The 19,164-nt window shown below is 47.4% G+C and overlaps 1 protein-coding gene across 7 annotated transcripts in view; it reads left to right on the forward strand.

The window, feature by feature from the left end:
* CLIP4 (CAP-Gly domain containing linker protein family member 4) overlaps positions 1 to 19,164 on the forward strand; it is a 76,295-nt gene that overhangs the window by 22,395 nt on the left and 34,736 nt on the right. For all 7 annotated transcript variants that reach the window (XM_062209194.1, XM_062209195.1, XM_062209196.1 and 4 more), the window contains 5 exons: positions 844 to 1,005; positions 4,320 to 4,438; positions 6,743 to 6,979; positions 11,860 to 11,995; positions 15,822 to 15,962. In XM_062209194.1, the coding sequence (XP_062065178.1) occupies positions 844 to 1,005; positions 4,320 to 4,438; positions 6,743 to 6,979; positions 11,860 to 11,995; positions 15,822 to 15,962 (795 nt within the window). The remainder of the gene's footprint in view (positions 1 to 843; positions 1,006 to 4,319; positions 4,439 to 6,742; positions 6,980 to 11,859; positions 11,996 to 15,821; positions 15,963 to 19,164) is intronic.

Consider the following 19,164-nt stretch of genomic DNA (forward strand, 5'->3'; position numbering starts at 1 on the left):
ACCATTGATGGTGATGGCGTCCTGTTTTTTCCTTTTGTTGTTTCTTTTTCTTTTTTTAATTTTAAAGTCAGAGTTAGGGAGAAGGAGAGGCAGAGAGAGAGAGAGAGAGACAGACAGACAGAGAAATCTTCCATCTGCTGGTTTACTCCCCAGATGGCTACAATGGCCAGGGCTGGGCCAGGCTGAAGCCGGGAGTCAGGAGCTTCTTCCGGGTCTCTTATGTGGATGCAGGGGCCCACACACTCAGGCCGTCCTCCACTGCTTGCCCAGGCACATCAGCAGGGAGCTGCATCAGGAGTGGAGCAGGCGGGACTTGAACCAGCACCCATATGGGATGCTGGCATCACGGGCGGAGGCTTAACCTGCTGTGCTGTGATGCCAGCCCCTGTTATGTCTTCACAATCCATCAAGGACCAGTGGTCTTAGTAAGCAATAATAAATTTGTAAGACAAAAATGAAACAAAGACATAAAATATAAGCCCCAGATTTTTTCAAAAGGCATAAAATGACATTTAAATTAGCATAACAAAAAGAAACATTAGATAGGGGAAAAAGAGCAGTCCAGACGACAGGTTGCGGCTGACACTGACACGCCGGGTCAGCGGCTCATAGTAGGCCCTGCTAGGGCGTCACTGTATTCCACCAGCTGTGAGCAGTGTGCTTCCAGGCTGCTTGAGAATTTTATTCACAGCAAACCGTGGGTGATGAACAACTTCCCGGCTCAGTGTCTGCACCTCTGAGAGGGATCATTTTCTGGGAGTCGGCTCCTCAGCGGGGAATTTTTGAGGCGTAGGTGTAAACTCAGGGTGCGGCAAGAAGCCTGATCCAGGAACTCTCCTTTAGGTGACGTTGAGACAGCCGTGAAGTTTGCCGCCCGGCTTCTGGAGCTGGGGGCAGACGTCAGCTTGCGGAGCCGCTGGACCGACATGAACGCCTTGCACTACGCTGCGTATTTTGACGTCCCCGAGCTGATCAGAGTGGTGCTGAAGGCGTCGGGCCCGAAAGGCAAGTACTTCTCCGAACGCCGTGCCAGGCCAGGCCTCAGCCGCGCCGGCCGCCACGTGCAAACCCAGGTCCCAGGGGGCTCTTCTTCCGGTCCATCTTGTTTCATGTGTCTTCCCATCCCATTTTACGTCTGAGACAGTTTAAACTTTTCTTTATTGGAGAGGAATTACTCTCCTTTCCCAGAAGACTTAGTACAAAGATAACAAAAATACGAAAGGGTTCTCGGAGTTCGCACGTTCTGCGGTCCTCCAGCATTCACACAGATCTTACGTGTCACTGATTCTGTAGTTCTCTGGGCTTGCTGGGTGGCCGGGAGCAGGGCGGTGCAGCCTCGCGAGCTGGGCAGGGAAGCGCTGCCGAGGCCTTTGGCTATGGAATTCCAGGACGAGCTGGCAGGCGGAGCTGGTGCTGGTTTCCCCATCTCAGCGGGGACAGCCCAAGGTGAAGCTCAAAATGTCGGAAGCGCCAGCCTGGCGTTTGGGCTTTCTCTGTAGTTCCTCTCTTTTCTTTCTTTTTTTTTTTTTTGACAGGCAGAGTGGACAGTGAGAGAGACAGAGAGAAAGATCTTCCTTTGCCGTTGGTTCACCCTCCAATGGCCGCGGCGGCGCACCGCGCTGATCCGATGGCAGGAGCCAGGTGCTTCTCCTGGTCTCCCATGGGGTGCAGGGCCCAAGCACTTGGGCCATCCTCCACTGCACTCCCTGGCCACAGCAGAGAGCTGGCCTGGAAGAGGGGCAACAGGGACAGGATCGGTGCCCCGACTGGGACTAGAACCCGGTGTGCCAGTGCCGCAGGTGGAGGAATAGCCTAGTGAGCTGTGGTGCCGGCCTGTAGTTCCTTGCTTGAGGGTCAGTTTTCTTTTGAGAAAAATATGAGAGCGAGGGAATAGTACGGCTTTTAGTTAAGATAGTGTGGTACTTCCTCCACTGTGGGAGACACGTTGTAGAGTCAGTAGATAATTTCCCAGAGTGTTCACTCCTAACCTCTGATTTTCTTGTGTGTCTATTTTCTCTTTTAACTCCTACCTTTTCCCTTTCTGAATGATGTTGGGAAGAAAGCTTCTGTTGATGGTACCTGGTTTTAGTAATTCAAGACAGTTTGCTGTGAGTGTGTCTGGGTTGTTTCCAGTTCTTGGTAGGGTGTGTGTGTGTGGTATGTGTGGTGTATGTGTGAGTATGGTGTGTGTGTGTGTTGAGTGTGGTATGTGTGTGTGTAAGTGTGGTGTGAATGTGGTGTGTGAGTGTGGTGTGAGTGTGTGAATGTGAGTGTGTGAAGTGTGTGAATGTGTGGGAGTGTGGTATGTGAGTGTGAATGTGTGTGTGAGTGTGGTATGTGTGTGAGTGTGAGTGTGGTTGTGTGTATGAATTTGGTGAGTGTGGTGTGTGTGTGGATGTGGTGTGTGTGTGGTGTGTGTGTTGTGTATGTGTGATTGGTATGTGTGTGAGTGGTATGTGTGTGTATGCAGTGTGTGAGTGTGGTGTGTGTTTGAGTGTGGTTTGTGTGAATGTGTGTGGTGTGTGTGTGAATGTGGTGTGTGTGTGAGTGTGGTGTGTATGTGTGTGGTGTGTGTGAGTGTGGTGTGTGTGTGTGAATGTGGTGTGTGAGTGGTTTGTGTGAATGTGTGGTGTGTGTGTGAGTGTGGTATGTGTGAATGTGGTGTGTGTGGTGTAGTGTGTGTGTTAATGTGTATGTATGTGTGTGTGTGAATGTGTATGTGGTGTGTGTGTGTGGTGTGTGTTTGGTATGTGTGGTCTATTGTGTGTGTGAGTGTGGTGTGTGTGTGGTTTGTGTGAATGTGTGTGTGGTGTAGTGTGTGTGGGTGTGTGGTATGTGAGTGTGGTTTGAGTGAATGCATGTGGTATGTGTGTGAGTGTGGTATGTGTGTGTGTGAATGTGGTGTGTGAATGTGTGTGAGTGTGGTGTGTGTGTGTGGTGTTGTGTGTGTGTGATCTGTGTGAATGTGTGTGGTATGTGTGTGAGTGGTGTGTGTGTGAGTGTGGTGTGTGTGTGTGGTGTAGTGTGTGTGTGGGTGTGAGTGTGGTGTGTGAGTGTGGTGTGTATGTGTGGTGTTGTGTGTGTGTGATTTGTGTGAATGTGTGTGGTGTGTGTGTGAGTGTGGTGTGTGTGTGTAGTGTAGTGTGTGTGTGTGGTATGTGTGTGTGCGTGAATGTGGTGTGTGAATGTGTGTGTGTATGGTGTGTATGTGTGTGTGGTGTTGTGTGTGTGTGATCTGTGTGAATGTGTGAGTGTGGTGTGTGTGTGTGTGGTATAGTGTGTGTGTGGGTGTGAGTGTGGTGTGGTGTGTGGATGTGTGTGTGGTGTTGTGTGTGTGTGATCTGTGTGAATGTGTGGTATGTGTGTGAGTGTGGTGTAGTGTGTGGTGTGTGTATGTGTGTATGGTGTCCTTTAGGGAAAAGTCAGGTTTGTGAGATCAGGGGAATAGTAAAGCCTTGTTATAGAAAGCATTCAAAGTGGGATTCCCAGATCTGGGGGAGTTCTTGTGTTTAAGTATGACATGATAATGACTTATTGAAAGTTATTAAAGTATCCTTAGAAAATTGCAAAAGATCCCTTTTCTTACTGTGAAGTCCGAATTCATTGAGTGGAATCTATCTATCTATCTATCTATCTATCTTTCTATCTTTCGTGTTTATATGTTTAATTAATCTTCAACTGGTTTGGACATTCTGATTTACCAACCAGAGACTGTCAGCCTTTCTCTGCACAAGACCAGATAGTAGATATTTTAGGGGTTTTGGACTATTGGTCAATTTTGTAACTTCTCAGTCCCCTCATGGTGGCATTAAATAGCCATAGAGGCCGTCAGTGAATGGCTGTGCCCGTGTCCTGGGAACACTTTCCAGAAACAGACTGTGGGTCACCTTTGGCCAGTGGGTCACAGTGTGCTGATCTCTGGCCTAAACCCCACTGCTTCACCATAGATGTCATGGCAAGTGTGTAAAATATGCAAGAGATTCAGCAAGGTCCTGGTAAGCCGGTTATTGCAAATATAAATTATTGCCATCACTTGCTTTTCATATGGCTTTGTCTGTGATAGTGGAAAAGCCATGGTATCACTCCATTTTACAAAGAATTTTATTGTGTTATGAATATAGATGGATTCTTTTACCAGGGTTAAAAATCTAAGGATTTTGTCTTATTGTGAAATAGTGCTGCTAGTGGGTTGATTTATGTCTTACCCATGGCTAAAAATAAATCCCTCCCCTCCCTCCAAAAAAACCCCTTGTCTCCTTTTAGATTATAAGGGTTACATTTGAACTTTTAGTTGACGTTCTTGTGATGTTTGATTGCAGATGTGGATGCCACTTGCAGTGACTCTAATTTTGGAACGGCTCTGCATATTGCCGCATATAATTTGTGTGCAGGTGCTGTGAGATGCTTATTGGAGCACGGAGCAAATCCCGCATTTAGGGTAAGAGGTTTCATTAAGACTGCAAAATATTGAAAAGTCTTGTCTCCTGGTAGAGAGCTGGACTTGGATATTGTCGCCATGTCGGGTCAGCAGCGGTAGCCATTGGACCACACTTTGATAGCCCCTACCCTACTTCAAAAGAAAATGGAATGCCACAGCTAATCACGAAAAGCCTGCCTATGTGATCATCATTGTTGTTGTTTTTATTATGATTACTGTTTTTTAGGTTCCTTAATAGAAGTTTTGGTTTCTGAATTTTAGGAGATTAGTAGAAACTGGCTCTAAAACCTGAGGACATAACACGAGTCTGAAATCAAATACCAATTGCAGATACAGCTTGCAGCTTATCCAAGCAGGTTTAAAAGAATTTTTTAAGAAAATTTTTCCCTTATCTCTCTTCTCTGTTCTCTAGAGAATATACATTAGTGCTGAACATTTGTTTATTATATTTTGTATTTTTTCTTTGAAATATGGGATTAAAATAGTCCACCATCACTCCCGAAACCTGATTACCTGTCTTCCTACCATGTTTTTACTTGGAACCAACTGAGTTGAATTCTGAAACAAAAAATGTGAGGCAGTGGCAAGCCGTGGGTAGAGCCCTCACTGATCGCATGGGGCACTTAAGGGTTAATCAGCAGTGGAGAAGGAAAGAGAAAAATGTCTCTGGGTTAGCAAAGGAACCTCAGTTTATCATGTTCAAGAAGGTGCAAACCCTGGACTCTGTCCTGAAGTCTGAGGTTTTTGGCTAAGGGGCATAAGAAGGAAGCCAACCTTTGGGAAGGCTAGTGTGGGACAGTAGGGGGGTGGGTCCAGTGGGCGTAGGTAGCAGGTGGATGGCTCGGGCTGTCACACTCTGCCAGCAGCCCTGGAAGTGGCTTTGTGTAGTGATCGGTGTCTACTGGCCTCATTTTCCTAATTAGCTTTTGGAAATATTAGTAGTATTTTACTTTTTATTTATTTATTTATTTATTTATTTTTCTTTCTTTTTTTTTTTTTTTTTTGACAGGCAGAGTGGACAGTGAGAGAGAGACAGAGAGAAAGGTCTTCCTTTGCCATTGGTTCACCCTCCAATGGCCGCCGTGGTTGGCGCGCTGCGGCCGGCGCACCGCGCTGATCCGATGGCAGGAGCCAGGTGCTTCTCCTGGTCTCCCATGGGGTGCAGGGCCCAAGGACTTGGGCCATCCTCCACTGCACTCCCAGGCCACAGCAGAGAGCTGGCCTGGAAGAGGAGCAACCGGGACAGAATCTGGTGCCCCGACCGGGACTAGAACCCGGTGTGCCGGCGCCGCAAGGTGGAGGATTAGCCTATTGAGCCGCGGCGCCGCCGGCCTATTTATTTTTTTAAAGATGTGTTTTTTTTTTTTTTTTTTTAATCTGAGAGGTAGTGTTGCAGAGAAAGAAGATAGACAGAAAAGTCTTCTATCCTCTTGTTCAGTCCCCAAATGGCCACAAAGTCTGGAGCTGAGCTGAGCTGAAGCCAGGAGCCAGGAGCTTCTTCCGGTTTTCCCATGCAGGTGCAGGGGCCCAAGCACTTGGGCTGTCTTCCATTGCTTTCCCAGGCCACAGCAGAGAGCAGGATTGGAAGAGGCACAGCCAGGACAAGAACTGGTGCCCCATACTGTGCTGTTTAGATTGGGTATTGTGTGTCCTCTCCAGTGCAAACTCTTAAAGGGCAAGGACTTTCTTGTCTTTTTGGCTTCTGGGCCCTTTCTCAGTGGGAGAACCCAGGGAGACAGTCTCTGTGACAGGGTTCCGATGACGTAAACACCCCGGGGATGACAGCGGGTCTGTAACTGGCCCTGTTGCCTCGTCACAGGATGAGTCGCAGCAGGCTCTGTCTCCTTCACGGTGACGCAGGGCTGACTTCCTAACTGTAGCCCCAGAGGCGGAAGTAGCAGAATTCGAGTTTATGTTTCGGAAATCTGAGCCACTCCTGGAGCGGCGGCAGGGGCCGAGGCCCCGGCAGCCAGGGCGGCAGCTGTGGGGTGCCTGGGTCTGGGGTGGGGAAGCGAGTAGGCCCCTGGTCTTCTGTTTCTGCCCTGCACCGGTGCAGCCAGGCAGCTCCCAGCCAGCGCCCAGCCTTGCCCTTCCCGCCGAATGGCTGCCCTCCTGTCGGTGAGCCGTGTTGTCAGGAGCCCTCCTTGTGCCCGGGCTTTCCGCTTTCTTCCCGCGAAAGCTTTGGCACCCAGCAAGCATCTGGCATGGAGGACGCGTCGAGTAACTGTTTTCGAGTGGCTGGATGCTGGCGACTTTCACCAGTGATTTTTGTGTCCCTGCCCCGTGTTTCCTCTTCATTTGCAGAATGACAAAGGACAGATGGCCGCCGATGTTGTCCCGGACCCAGTGGACATGCCCCTGGAGATGGCCGATGCGGCGGCCACTGCCAAGGAGATCCGGCAGATGCTCTTGGCGGCGGTGCCGCTGTCCTGTAGCGTCCCCAAGGCCTTGCTTCCCAACGGTGCCCCCGCCCCTGGCAAGGCGATGCTCACATCACTCGGCCTGAAGTTGGGGGATCGTGTGGTCATCGCAGGACAGAAGGTACTGGAGTAGCTGCGGCCTAGTCCGAGGGCTACTTGAAGCACGGTCAGAGTTTTGAGTGCTTTTTCCTTTCTTTCTTTATCTTAAAAGCTTAACAAGCAGGTGGAAAGTTACTCAACAGAAAATGCGAAATTTTGACGTGAGTTTATTATAAAGTATGGTTTGAGAGTATAAACTCTCTGAACGTGGAGGAGAGGAGCAGGTGGCGCGAGTTCCTGGCATGGGGCTGAAAACGTGGCCGGGCTGGGGGGTTCCCCAGGGCAGGGCCCCCACACGGCCAGGGCTGATCATGGTCGCGGGGTCATGGCTTCAAGAGCCACAAACAGGGACCCCTCGGGTAGTGTAGAGACCAGGTGTTGGAGATGTGGGTGGAGGAGGGGGCTCCTGGTACCCCCCCCCATGTCCCGCCCTGCCACAAACACCTCGTGCAAGGCTTCAGTTTCCACGTACGGTTCCCTTGCAGCCACTTTGCTCCTCTTAACACCTCATGTGGGCTTTTGTGTCTGTCCTTACTGTCGAGGGTAACAGGTGGCCTGGAGCTGAGCAGGGGGTTCCTGCTTGGATATTGAATTTCCCTGCGTGGTTGTGTCTCGATAGTTGGGTGAGTTTGTGGGGAAGTTGATGAGATTTGTCAGAAAACACTGAGATCTAGAGCAGTGATTGATTGAGAAAATTGCTTCCAAAAGGAAACAGAGCGAAAAGCGAGCATGTTCAGAATGCATTCCTAGGACATTTGTGAGTTTTCCATTCTCCGTCTGTGGAGTTAAAATACCAAGAAATTATAAATGTTCCCCCCAACCCTTTTCTTTAAATTTAGGATTAACAGTCAACTTCTGTAGTTTTCCTGTATGTGTCTAAGAATGGACTTTTAAGAGTTATTGTGTTGTTTTTATTTTATTTTGTATTTTGAGTAATTTTAGCTAAATACAAGTAGTAGAAACACATGTAATCAATATGCATAAACTAATCAGTTAGGTTTCACTTTATCAATTTACGACCAATCTTGTTTCCTTTGTATTTGCTCTCAGTCTGTTGCTTGTCTTTTAATTCTCTTAAAAGTATTTTTTTAAAGTGTATAAGTTTTAAATTTTGGTGAAGTTCAATTTATCAACATTTTTCTTCTGTGGATTATGTATTTAGTTCATATCTAAGAAATATACTTGTTTAAGGTTTAGATTTACATTTAATTTCCATTTACTTTTGAGTAGTTTATGCATAGAGTATTAGATGGAGATTGAGGGATTTTATTTTGCATGTGGTCCTCTATTTTTCAGCACCGTTCTTTGAAAAGACTATTTGTTTTCCATTGACTGGCCCTTGTACCTTTTTCAAAATTCAGTACGCCAGGTGTGTGTCGGTCTATTTCTGTATTCTGTGTTGCTCCATTGATTTTATGACTGTCATTTCTTCAGCACTGCCATGATTTCTGTTGCTTTGCAGTTAAGTCTTAAAGTCAAACAGCATCAGGCCTGTCGTTTTCTTTTTCAAAAATTGTTTTGACTATTCTAGTTCCTTTGCCTTTCCTTGTGTGTTTAAAAATCGGTCTGTAGATTTTTGTACAAAACCCTACTGGGATTCTGACTTGTGCTGGGTTGAATCTGTAGACCAGGTTGGGGAGAATTGCTGCCCTAAAAGTACCAGGTGTTTTGAATCATAAACATAGTATGTCTCTACACTTCTTTGGCTTATTTCACCAGGATCTCGTGGTTTTACACACACAGATATTGCACATGCTATGTTAGATTTATCCCTACAATTCTCATGACTTTTGGGGGTCCAAGTAAATGGTGATGTTGAAATGTCAATTTCCAGTTGTTCATTGCTCGTATATAGAAATATGGCTGATCTTTTTATATTGATCATGTGCCCTGAAACTTTGATAGATTTATTAGTCTGTTGGCTTTTTTCTTTTGTGTACTCACTGGGATATCCTGTGTAAACTCTCATGGCGTCTGTGAAGTGAGGCAGATTTAAGTCTTTCTTTTCCATCTCTATGTGCTTTATGCATTTTTCTTGCCTTATTTCATTATCTCCAGCATGACACTGAGTACGAGACCCGAGAGCTGGCATGCTGGCCTGGTCCCCATCCTCATGACTGATATTTGTGAGCTGTAGGTTTTGTACAGGCGTCCTTGACCAAGTCGAGGACGTTCCCAACTAGTTCTTCTTATTTTTTAAAGATTTATGTATTTATTCGAAAGTCAGAGTTACATAGAGAGAGGAGAGGCAGAATGAGAGAAGAGAGAGAGAGAGAGAGAGAGAGAGAGAGAGAGAGGTCTTCCATCCGCTGGTTCACTCCCCAATTGGCCACAATGGCCAGAGCTGTGCCAATCTGAAGCCAGGAGCCAGGAGCTTCCTCCGGGTTTCCCATGCGGGTGCAGGGGCCCAAGGACCAGGGCCATCTTCTACTGCTTTCCCAGGCTATAGCAGAGAGCTTGATGGGAATTAGGGCAGCCGGGACTCGAACCGGCGCTCATATGGGATGCTGGTGCTTCAGACCAGGGGTTTAACCCACTGCGCCACAGTGCCGGCCCCTCAACTAGTTCTGGTTTGCTGAGAGAAATTTAAAAAATTATCGTGGGATCCAGCGCTGCAGCTCTGTCTCTCCCTCTCTCTCTGTAACTCTGCCTTTCAGATGAAATAAATACAAAATGTATTTCTGTAAAAAAAGAAAGAATGTTAGAATTGCTAAAGACTTTAGTGAGTCCTTCCCCCCTTCAGTCTGTTGATAGGACAAATTGCATCTAGCCTTGCAGCCCCATTTTAAACCTTACTTAGTCATGTTGTGTTATCCTCTCTATGTGTTGCTGGCTTTGACTTGCTGTATTTTGGGAAGACTTGTTTCTGTATTCGTGAGTGATAACTGGTCTTTAGTTTTCTTTTTTTTATAATGTCTTTGGTGTTGGTATCAAGGTGATACTGATTTCATAAAATAAGTTGGGAATCAATCTCTCTGCTTTTATGTTCTAGAAGAGTTTGTATAGAATTGATACCATTTTTCCCTTAAATTCCTTGATAGACTTCATTGGTGAAACCATCTGGGCCTGGAGTTTTAGTTTTTGAGATTTTTTAATATTCAATTCAGCTGTGAGCTTTGACAGTTTGATCTTTGAAGGAATTGGAATGCTTCATCCCATTTGTCAAATTTATGCAGAGAATTTTTCATTTTAATTTCATTAAAAATATTTGAGAGGCAGCGAGGGCGAGGGTGAGAGGGCGAGGGTGACAGGGAGAGAGAGAGAGAGAGAAGAGGGAAGCATGTGAGTGTTCCTGTCCACTGGATCACTTCCCAGATGCCTGCAGCAGTTGGGGCCGGGATGGGGCTGAAGCCGGCAGCTGGGAGCACAGCCCAGGTCTCCTTTGTGGGTGGCAGGAGCCCAGTGACTTGAGCCATCACTGATACCTCCCAGAATCTGCATTAACAGGAAGCTGGAGTGAAGAGTCGGAGCTGGGAATTGAACTCAGGCATTCTGATGTTGGGCATGGATGTTTTAACCCCTAGGCTAAATGCCTACTCCCATTCATAGTGTTTTCTTACTGACTTTTGAAATGACTGAAGTCTACAATAATGGTCCCCTTTCATTCACGATATTAGATTTGTGTCTTTCTTCCTTTTATTTTTCCTCCGTGGTCTCCAGCTGGAAGTGTATGTATCTTTATTCTGGTGAAAGAATCTGTTTTTGGTTTCATTGCTTTTTCTCTACTCTTCCTGTTTTTCTGTTACAACTTCTTTATTATTTATCTCCTTTTGCTTCACTTTCTAGTTTCTTTTCCTTTTTTTAATAAATATTTATTTATTTATTTAAAAGGCAGAGAGGCAGAGAGAGAGAGGAGAGAGAGTCAGACTTCCATCCACTGCTTCACTCTTCAGATGGTTGCAACCGCAGGAGCTGGGCTGATCCAAAGCCAGGAGCCAAGAGCTTCTTCTTGGTCTCCCACATGGGCACAGAGGCCGAAGGACTTGGGCCATCTTCTACTGCTTTCTCGGGCCATAGCAGAGAGCTGGATCAGAAGTGGAGCAGCCGGGACTTGAACTGGTGCCCGTATGGGATGCTGGCACTGCAGGCAACAGCTTTACCCACTATTCCACAGTGCCGGCCCCAACTTTCCGGTTTCTTTAGGTGGACACTTAGGTCATTGATTTGAGATCTTTTCTAATACAAACATTTAATGTTATAAATTTGTCTCTAAACATTTCTTTTTCTGCATCCCACAGATTTTGACACGCTACCATTCTCACTGAATTGAAAATATTTTCTAATTTCCCTTATGATTTTTTTCTTTTTCACCCATGGGTTATTTAGAATTGTATTAATTTACAATATTTGGAAGCTTTCCCTATATTTCTGTTAATGACTTCTGGTTTAATTTTAGTATGACTGAGAACACATGTTTGGTATGATTTTTATTGTTTGACGCTTTTATTCCATGTTGGGTGGAGTGTCACCATTTGTAGAATGGGTAACACTCTATTAATGACAGGTCAAGTGGGTTTCTGATGGTTTCAGTTTTTCTATATCCTCACTGATTTTCTGTCTCCTTGGTCTGTCAATTACTGAGAGAAGCTGTATTGAAATCTCCACGGTAATCTATGGATTTGTTTATTTCTCCTTTCAGTTCTATGGGTTTTACTCCATGTATTTTGAGGCTCACTTGTTGAGTGCATACACATTTAGGATCCTTTTGTCCTGATGAATTGTTCCTTTATCATTATCTGATGTCCTTTTTTATTCTTGCTAATGTTCCTCCTTCTGATGTCTACTTTGGGAGAATAAGTTTTTTTTTTTTTTTTTTTTTTAAGCTTCCATGGTAAAGTTGTAAGAATAGGACACTTGGAATTACTAATAATCTAAAAAGCTATTCTGGTATGTTTTCTTTAGGTTGGGACATTAAGATTTTGTGGAAAAACTGAGTTTGCAAGTGGGCAGTGGGCAGGCATTGAACTGGATGAACCAGAAGGAAAAAATAATGGAAGTGTTGGAAAAGTCCAGTACTTTAAATGTGCCCCCAAATATGGTAAGGCGGCTACTTTTTGACTTAATAAGAATTCATTGAAAATATCCACATTGTACTCTGTTTATGGTTCTTGAAATAAAATTCTTCTCCTGGTTGCTTATGTGATCAGTGAGGGTATATGGATCTAGGGAGGGTGTTTTCCAGACAGGAAGTGTTATGGCATGTTTCTCCATGCTGCTGAGAGTGAGGAGAGAGGGAGGGAGAGGAGGGAGAGAGAGGGAGGGAGAGGGAGGGAGGGAGAGGGAGAGAGAGGGAGGGAAGGAGGAGGGAGAGAGAGGGAGGGAGAGGGAGGGAGGGAGGAGAGGGAGGGAGAGGGAGAGAGAGGGAGGGAAGGAGGAGAGGGAGAGGGAGGGAGAGAGAGGGAGGGAGGGAGGGAGGGAGGAGAGGGAGAGGGAGGGAGAGAGGGGGAGGGAGGGAGGGAAGGCGGGCATGGAACTCTGGGTCCAGGCTAGCCTTGGTTAGGGCTCACCCACCACAAGGAGAGACGTGATGGGGAGGTGTGGAATTCCCTTTTGATGGTTTGTAGTTTCTCAGCAGCTGAGAAGTGAGGTCCTGAGGTTGCCAGCTGACATTAGGGGAGGGAAGGGTGGTTGGGGGTTTGGGGAGAAGCAGGTGTGAGGTGCTCTGTGAGGGCAGTGTGAACAGAACAGGGCCAGCTCAGAAGGCGGTAGGAGGGGGGCAGTGATGACGACAGCGGGGACGGATGTCCGGTCAGGGAAGCCCTCCCTCGCTGGGGGCCGCCCGAGGTCCCTGCCGTGAGCAAGGTGGTGACTGGGAGAAGGCGTCTGTCCGCCGCCCTCAGCCACGGTAGCTCCAGAGGCAGAGGCTTTGCCACCATGGAAATGCTCGGCTCTGGACGTTGCACAGAAGTTGACAAATCCTGAGTGAAGCTGCCTTCGTGACTGCCGGGCTGGGGCGAGGCTCTCGCTGTCCAGAGGAACTCATCCTCACACGCAGCCACACCCTGATAGATGCATTCCAGTCTGCCCCTGTCCCTTACTCTGCTGTGTCCCCTGGGGATGAACCGTCTCCTGGAGCCCTCCTTTCCCTGGTTGCACATCTTCCAGCCCGGAGGGCAGCAGTGAGGGGAAGGGTGTGAGCCTTGCTCTGACTGCTCGGGCAGAAGCAGCTCTGCCAACCCCCAGCTGTGGGTCCCACATTTTTAAAAAGCTGGGGGGCCAGGAACTCCATCTAGGACTCCCACTGGGTGGCAGGGACCCAGCCATGCGAGCCATCAGCTGCTGCCTCCCAGGGTGCATGTTAGGAGGAAGCTGGCATTGGGAGTGGAGCTGGGACTCGAACCCAGGTACTTGGATGTGGGATGCAGGTGCCCCAAACTGTGCCCACCCCTTGCTCAGTGCTCTGAAGGTGACAGGCTGACAGGCTGTTGCCTGCCCCAGAGTTTGGCGAAGCTGCTCTGGGAAGGGCCTGAGGGGGACTGTGTTAGGCTTGGGAGGCTCTGAGTCTGTGCGGTGCCCGCCCCACTGGGTGCAGTGGTGCTGAGCAGCCACAGGGCGTGCGCGTGCGAGCAGCGGGAAATGTCTCTCGGCACTGCCACCTTGTTGGTCTTCCCAGCGTTGCTAGCCCTCCTTGAAAGCTTTTAGCATTTTTCTTCTTTTTTTATTACTGTTTTTTTTCTTTAGAGCATATACCATTTTTATTGCTTCTTTCAGTGACATTCTGGGGCGAATTGGAGTGGAACCCGTATGTTAAAATGGGCCCTGTTTATCTGGAAAGTCATTGCTCTCTTAAAAGTAATTCATCCTTGTGTGTTTATTTTTAGTTAAGGCACACAGGTGTTTGTTAGGATCTGAGAAAAGTGCTGTCAGCTCTTGGATTAGCACGAATAATGGAGCAGCCAGGTGCCCTGCGCACCACCCAGTCTTAAACAGATACAGCAGATACATGGGGTCACGGGGGAATTTTCTGGATAGGCCTTGCAATAAATACCACCCCTTCCCCTCAGATTAGGAAAATAATATCTCGTTGAACATCATTGTTCATTAATGACCAAAGTCAAGCAAAACTCATAGTGTGACCATCCTCAGAAAAGTGTAGTTTTCAGTTTTTGAGCATGTCTCCATATGTCCACACGTACCATTTTCCACAGATGTAACAACGCCATCCCATGTCTAACTGAAATTTTATTTTCTAGATTCACTTTCCACGCCTTTCTATATTGCTCTGTAACCTTTATTGCTTTGCTCATCAGTAGTGGTACAGTAGTTCGTAGATGCCGATAATTCACCCATCCGCTGCCACACCGTGATGTTTTCTTCACACGTAGGAGCAGGGTGGCGCTGGTGCCCCGTTCAGGTGTGCCGCCTTTTCCTTCCGCTTGGATCGCTTTCTGATCATCAGTTTCCAGAAGTATGACAGTGGCATAGCAGTAAGATAGACACTGGGACATTCTGATAAATCAGAAATTGCTTTGGCTCTTGAAATCTGTTTTTTCTTTTTAATCAATTGGAAACTTACAAGCTTTGTGTGTACCTCTCAGCATAATTCTTTCCTTATAATTAATTGATTGCATAAAGGGGATTGGGTGAGGAGTTCCATGTTGCAGCAAGGCTATGCAAATTTATGTTCCCAGAATATAGAATAATCTCTTTTTTCAAACCTGCAACAGCAGGCATTATCACTGTCACCTCACTACCACTGCCATCAAGCTGGAGAGAGAGAGAGAGAGAGAGAGAGAGAGTGTGTGTGTGTGTGTGTGTGTGGCTGTCCAAAGAATTTAGGGAAAAGAATAGAAAGTCAAGGAGAGCCTCCTAGAGAGGAGCCAGGAGAGAAAAGAACATTGCACGTAAGTCAGATAGCAGAGGGAGGAGAATGGGCTACAGTCGGGAGGGAAGCACCCCTGGATGAGCAGGCAGAGGCTGTAGCCAGTACGGTTCAGCTAAACGAAGCACTCCCTTTCAGTGGAGCCTTGAGCGTTTCTGTCCTGCTCCGAAGCAAGCTGTTTTTAACGTGTTAAGCTTTGGCCGTGACGTGTGCGTGCTGTTTGTACACACTCAGTGCAGGAGTGTGGTAGCAGGACACTTCAAGACATCCATGGAAAAATGGAATGAACAGAGGGTGTGCATTTTCCATCAGTTTTTGGGAGACTCCTTGTTTGCTTATTACCGCTTCATTTTCTATTTTTAGATGTCTTAGCCAGACAGGCTTGGTGTTTACAGTGCACACTTACTCTCTAATGTCTGTCTGTCCTAATGGATACTGCATGTTCTGCTGCCTGGATAAGTTCTTTTTCCGTGGAACCGTGTCCTCCCAGCTGCCGTGGGCAACCACTTCCCTCTGTCCCAGCATGCGCTGTGTTGCTTCTGATCCTCAGGCACTGAGGGCGAGGCCCTTTGGAAGTGTTAGATTTTGTGGTCACAGAGCTTGCTGTGTCTCTGTGTCGTATAAGGTGCTGTGTTAGAGTGGCAGAGGACAGTGATGGGCGGTGTTTGCATTCTGCCTCTGAAAGGCATGCAGTCTGGAAGGGAGAGAGAAGACACGGATATAGAAATCTATAGCATGGGGGAAAACCCAAGTCCTGAAGGAGACATAAAGTGATGTAGAAGACTGGGCTTTTAACTATGTGGGACGTTGCTGTTTGCCAGTAGCTTGGAAAGAATAGAGATCTGTTACCTCGAATCTTTTCTGTGGTTCCTGGACTATTGCCTATGTTATATTGACAGATTGTAAGCTCTGTGAAGGCAAGCACAGGAGACACTAAAAAAAGAACTTGAAAATGTATATATCACAAAGCGATTGTGCTTGCCCTTTTATTTGAAATGCTTTAGTTGTCCAACACTAACTCAAATTCTGTGTTCCCCCTTAGGTATTTTTGCACCTCTTTCAAAGATAAGTAAAGCAAAAGATCGAAGGAAGAATGCGCTGCATGGTCCTTCCACCAAAGCCATCCCTCTCATCCGGTCCCAGAAGGTTGAAGTCGCTCATGTCACATCCAAAGTGAATACTGGTGGGTCACCCCCCAGGGTTCCCCGTCTTCTTCGGGGTCTCTGCTTGCTTTGGTGGCATTTCCAACACGGGATTGCCTCGTTCTTCCTTCTCCTGACCGGTGTGAGACCTGAGTGTATGCAGGCGCTTGTGTCTCGTGTTCTGAACCTCTGTGTTGGTGACCGGCCTGTCTGTGACAAGGGTCCTTGCAGAGGACTTGTGCCTTCCCATTCTCCCCTCCTGTCTCTGTGTCTTATCGCCCCACAGTCCGACCTTATGGCTGGGTTCTGTGTCTCCAGTAAATCTTGTGAAACGCAGCCAGCTTCCTTCATTCGAGGACGTTTGGTGAGACTTTTCCTTTTCTAATCAGACGGAGTCCTGCCTGCCGTCACCGGAGTCACAGGCCTTTCTTCGATGCAGTCACCTCCTGCCTCCACCACTAAACTGTGGGTCTGAGGGTGGCCCCCGTGTTTGCCTCCGTTGTTCTTTCTCTTCCCTCCACACTTTGTCTCGTGGCCTTTCTCTGGGCGCAGAATTCGACTTCTGCCTCTGGTGGCGCTGCCACTCTGTGCTGGGATCCTGTCTCTTCCTGAACGCGCCCCTGATTACCCCACTCATTTTAATTTCTTCACTCTCTAACTTTCTGTATATTAAAAAAAAAAAAAAAATCCATGCCACTCAGTTGTTATCTTGGGCTTTGTCCTCGGCTTTATTTGTGCAAATCTTTCATTCTCTCAGCAAACTTTTAAACTTTACATGGGGCCGGCGCCGTGGCTCAACAGGCTAATCCTCTGCCTTGCGGCGCCGGCACACCAGGTTTAGTCCCAGTCGGGGCACCGGATTCTATCCCGGTTGCCTCTCTTCCAGGCCAGCTCTCTGCTGTGGCCCAGGAAGACAGTGGAGGATGGCCCAAGTGCTTGGGCCCTGCACCCCATGGGAGACCAGGAGAAGCACCTGGCTCCTGGCTTCGGATCAGCGCTGTGCACTGGCCACAGCGCGCCAGCCACAGCGGCCATTGGAGGGTGAACCAATGGCAAAGGAAGACCTTTCTCTCTGTCTCTCTCTCTCTCTCACTGTCCACTCTGCCTGTCAAAAATTAATAAATAAATAAATAAATAAATAAAATAAACTTTACATGAGCTGTGAGAATGTTTTCTGCTTTGGAACTCGCTGTAGCACATAGCACAAAACAGATTCTCAACAAACACTTGTTAACTCATCGGTAATCGAAGCAGACAGGTCTCTGGCACTATGAAAGGATTGTGTCCAAAAATTGGTTGGCGTTTCTCTTCTGTTCCTTTGGGCTGTTTGAATATCCATGTATCAACTTTGCAGTCCATAATTTCTATAGATTAAAAAAAATAAATCTTGCTATCAAGGAAAACTTCCTGCCTCATTCATGAAAATTGTCTTGCTTGCTCCTTCAGCCTGGATAAATCACACTCCCATATAAATTTTAGAATAAGCTGTTAAGTGTCTTTCTAAAAACTTTGTTGAGGTTTTAATTGGCACTGCGTTTAAACCTTAAATCATTCTGGAAAGAACTGACATCTTTATCATAGTCAGTCTTTAATTATGAACTTTACGTAGCTTTCGTTTAATTCGATCCTTCAAAAATGTCTCAAGACAGGGTGATTTTTTTTTCTAGAGGAATTTACAGCAGTGCCTGTGTGGTTAGGTCTCTCTCCAGGTGCAGTATTGCTTTTATCCTTTTAACCTGAAGCCTGGGTGTGCCCAGTGGGTTTGGACAGAAAGCTTCCCCAAGAAGCTGTTTCTGGTCTGAGAAGCGGGAGAAGGGCCTCTCATGAGAGACCGCGAGGAGGAAACCCTGGTTCCTTTCTTGCCTGCCCCCTCCCCACCCCCAGCTGCCAGGCAGTCCTGTTGGTGCAACAGCAGCAGAGGGGGGCAGGCACCTCAAACCCTGAGTTTGGGGAACTCTTGTCCTTGGGCAGAGAGTATGGGCACATGGGTGGAGTCCCTGGTGGATTTCCTTCTGTGTTCTCAACGTGCGGCCCCCGGGGGTTGTGTGCCAGAGCAGGAAGCTAAAGCCCCCAGGAACTCCGGGAAGGGGCGTCTTCTCCCTGATGAACGTCTCAGCAGATCACCAAGCAGGCAGGGGGCTCAAGAAAGGGACCCCGACATGCTGGCTGTGCACTTCCAGACAGTGCTGTTGCAGGAGCGTGCTGAACCGGAACTGTCGGTCCCTCTCCGCCCCCTCAGCGCCGCAGAGGGCTCTGATCCGGCTCTGTGGACCTGTGGTGTCACCATCACCTGTCTGTGTCGTTCGACCTCCCTCCCATCCCCAGGGGCCCTGTTCCAGGGAAGCCACGCGTCACTGTTCTCTGCATCCTTGTTTACGGCTCTCTTTGATCCACCCAGAATCCCTACCCTCCCCCGTTCCCTGGACGACCCCGAGGATCCAGCCTGGAGGGCCATCTTGATCTGTCTTGTCACTGTTACCACCTCGTCCTGCTATGCTTGAGTTCCCTGTGCGCCTGTGATTCTAAACTGAAAAGGCCTGCCGTTAGGGCAAGCGTTAAATCTGTTCATGCTTGGTGCACCAAGCACAGTTCTTTACCCCAAATGCTTTGTAAGTGAGTAGGATCAGAATGGGTGGTCAGTGGGATTTATAATTGGGTGTAGTCCATCATAGTTCTCATGTAGCTAATGTAGTTCTGTACAACTGAAAGTAGAATTCTTAGGAAGGCTGACAATGGTTCAAAACCTTTTTTCTTTTCCTTGTGAGATTTTTTTGGGAGTTGGGAATGCCCAGAGAGATGGTCACACCACTGGCTGTCCCCATGGCAGACCGTGCAGGACCTCTCACTGCCTGAACTTTCCCTTAAAATGAACAGTAGCTGTACCAGTAGGCAAACAGTTTTACTGCGCATTCATTGTCTACATAGAGAATTTGCTGAAATGTGGTGGCGTGCACACACCAGTGCAATCCTATAAATTATTCACAGTTCCTAGAGAGTGTACGGCAGCTCTATCTCAGCTGTAATAGGGTTTACCGTACCTGCTGTGATGGTGCAAACACACTCACTAATGAATGCAATTAGCGAGTGTCAAACAATTAGGCAAGGTGCTTTAAAAGTCTCATATTATTTAGAAATCCTTCGTGGACTGTTACATAAGTTAAAAATGTGGTGATGTTTGGAGAAATGGAGATTTTCAGATGGGAGCGCGTTCCTTGCTTTTTCCTTTAAGTAAAATGTTGACCC

This window comes from Lepus europaeus, chromosome 13, assembly GCF_033115175.1.
Source record: "Lepus europaeus isolate LE1 chromosome 13, mLepTim1.pri, whole genome shotgun sequence".
Taxonomy (NCBI): domain Eukaryota; kingdom Metazoa; phylum Chordata; class Mammalia; order Lagomorpha; family Leporidae; genus Lepus; species Lepus europaeus.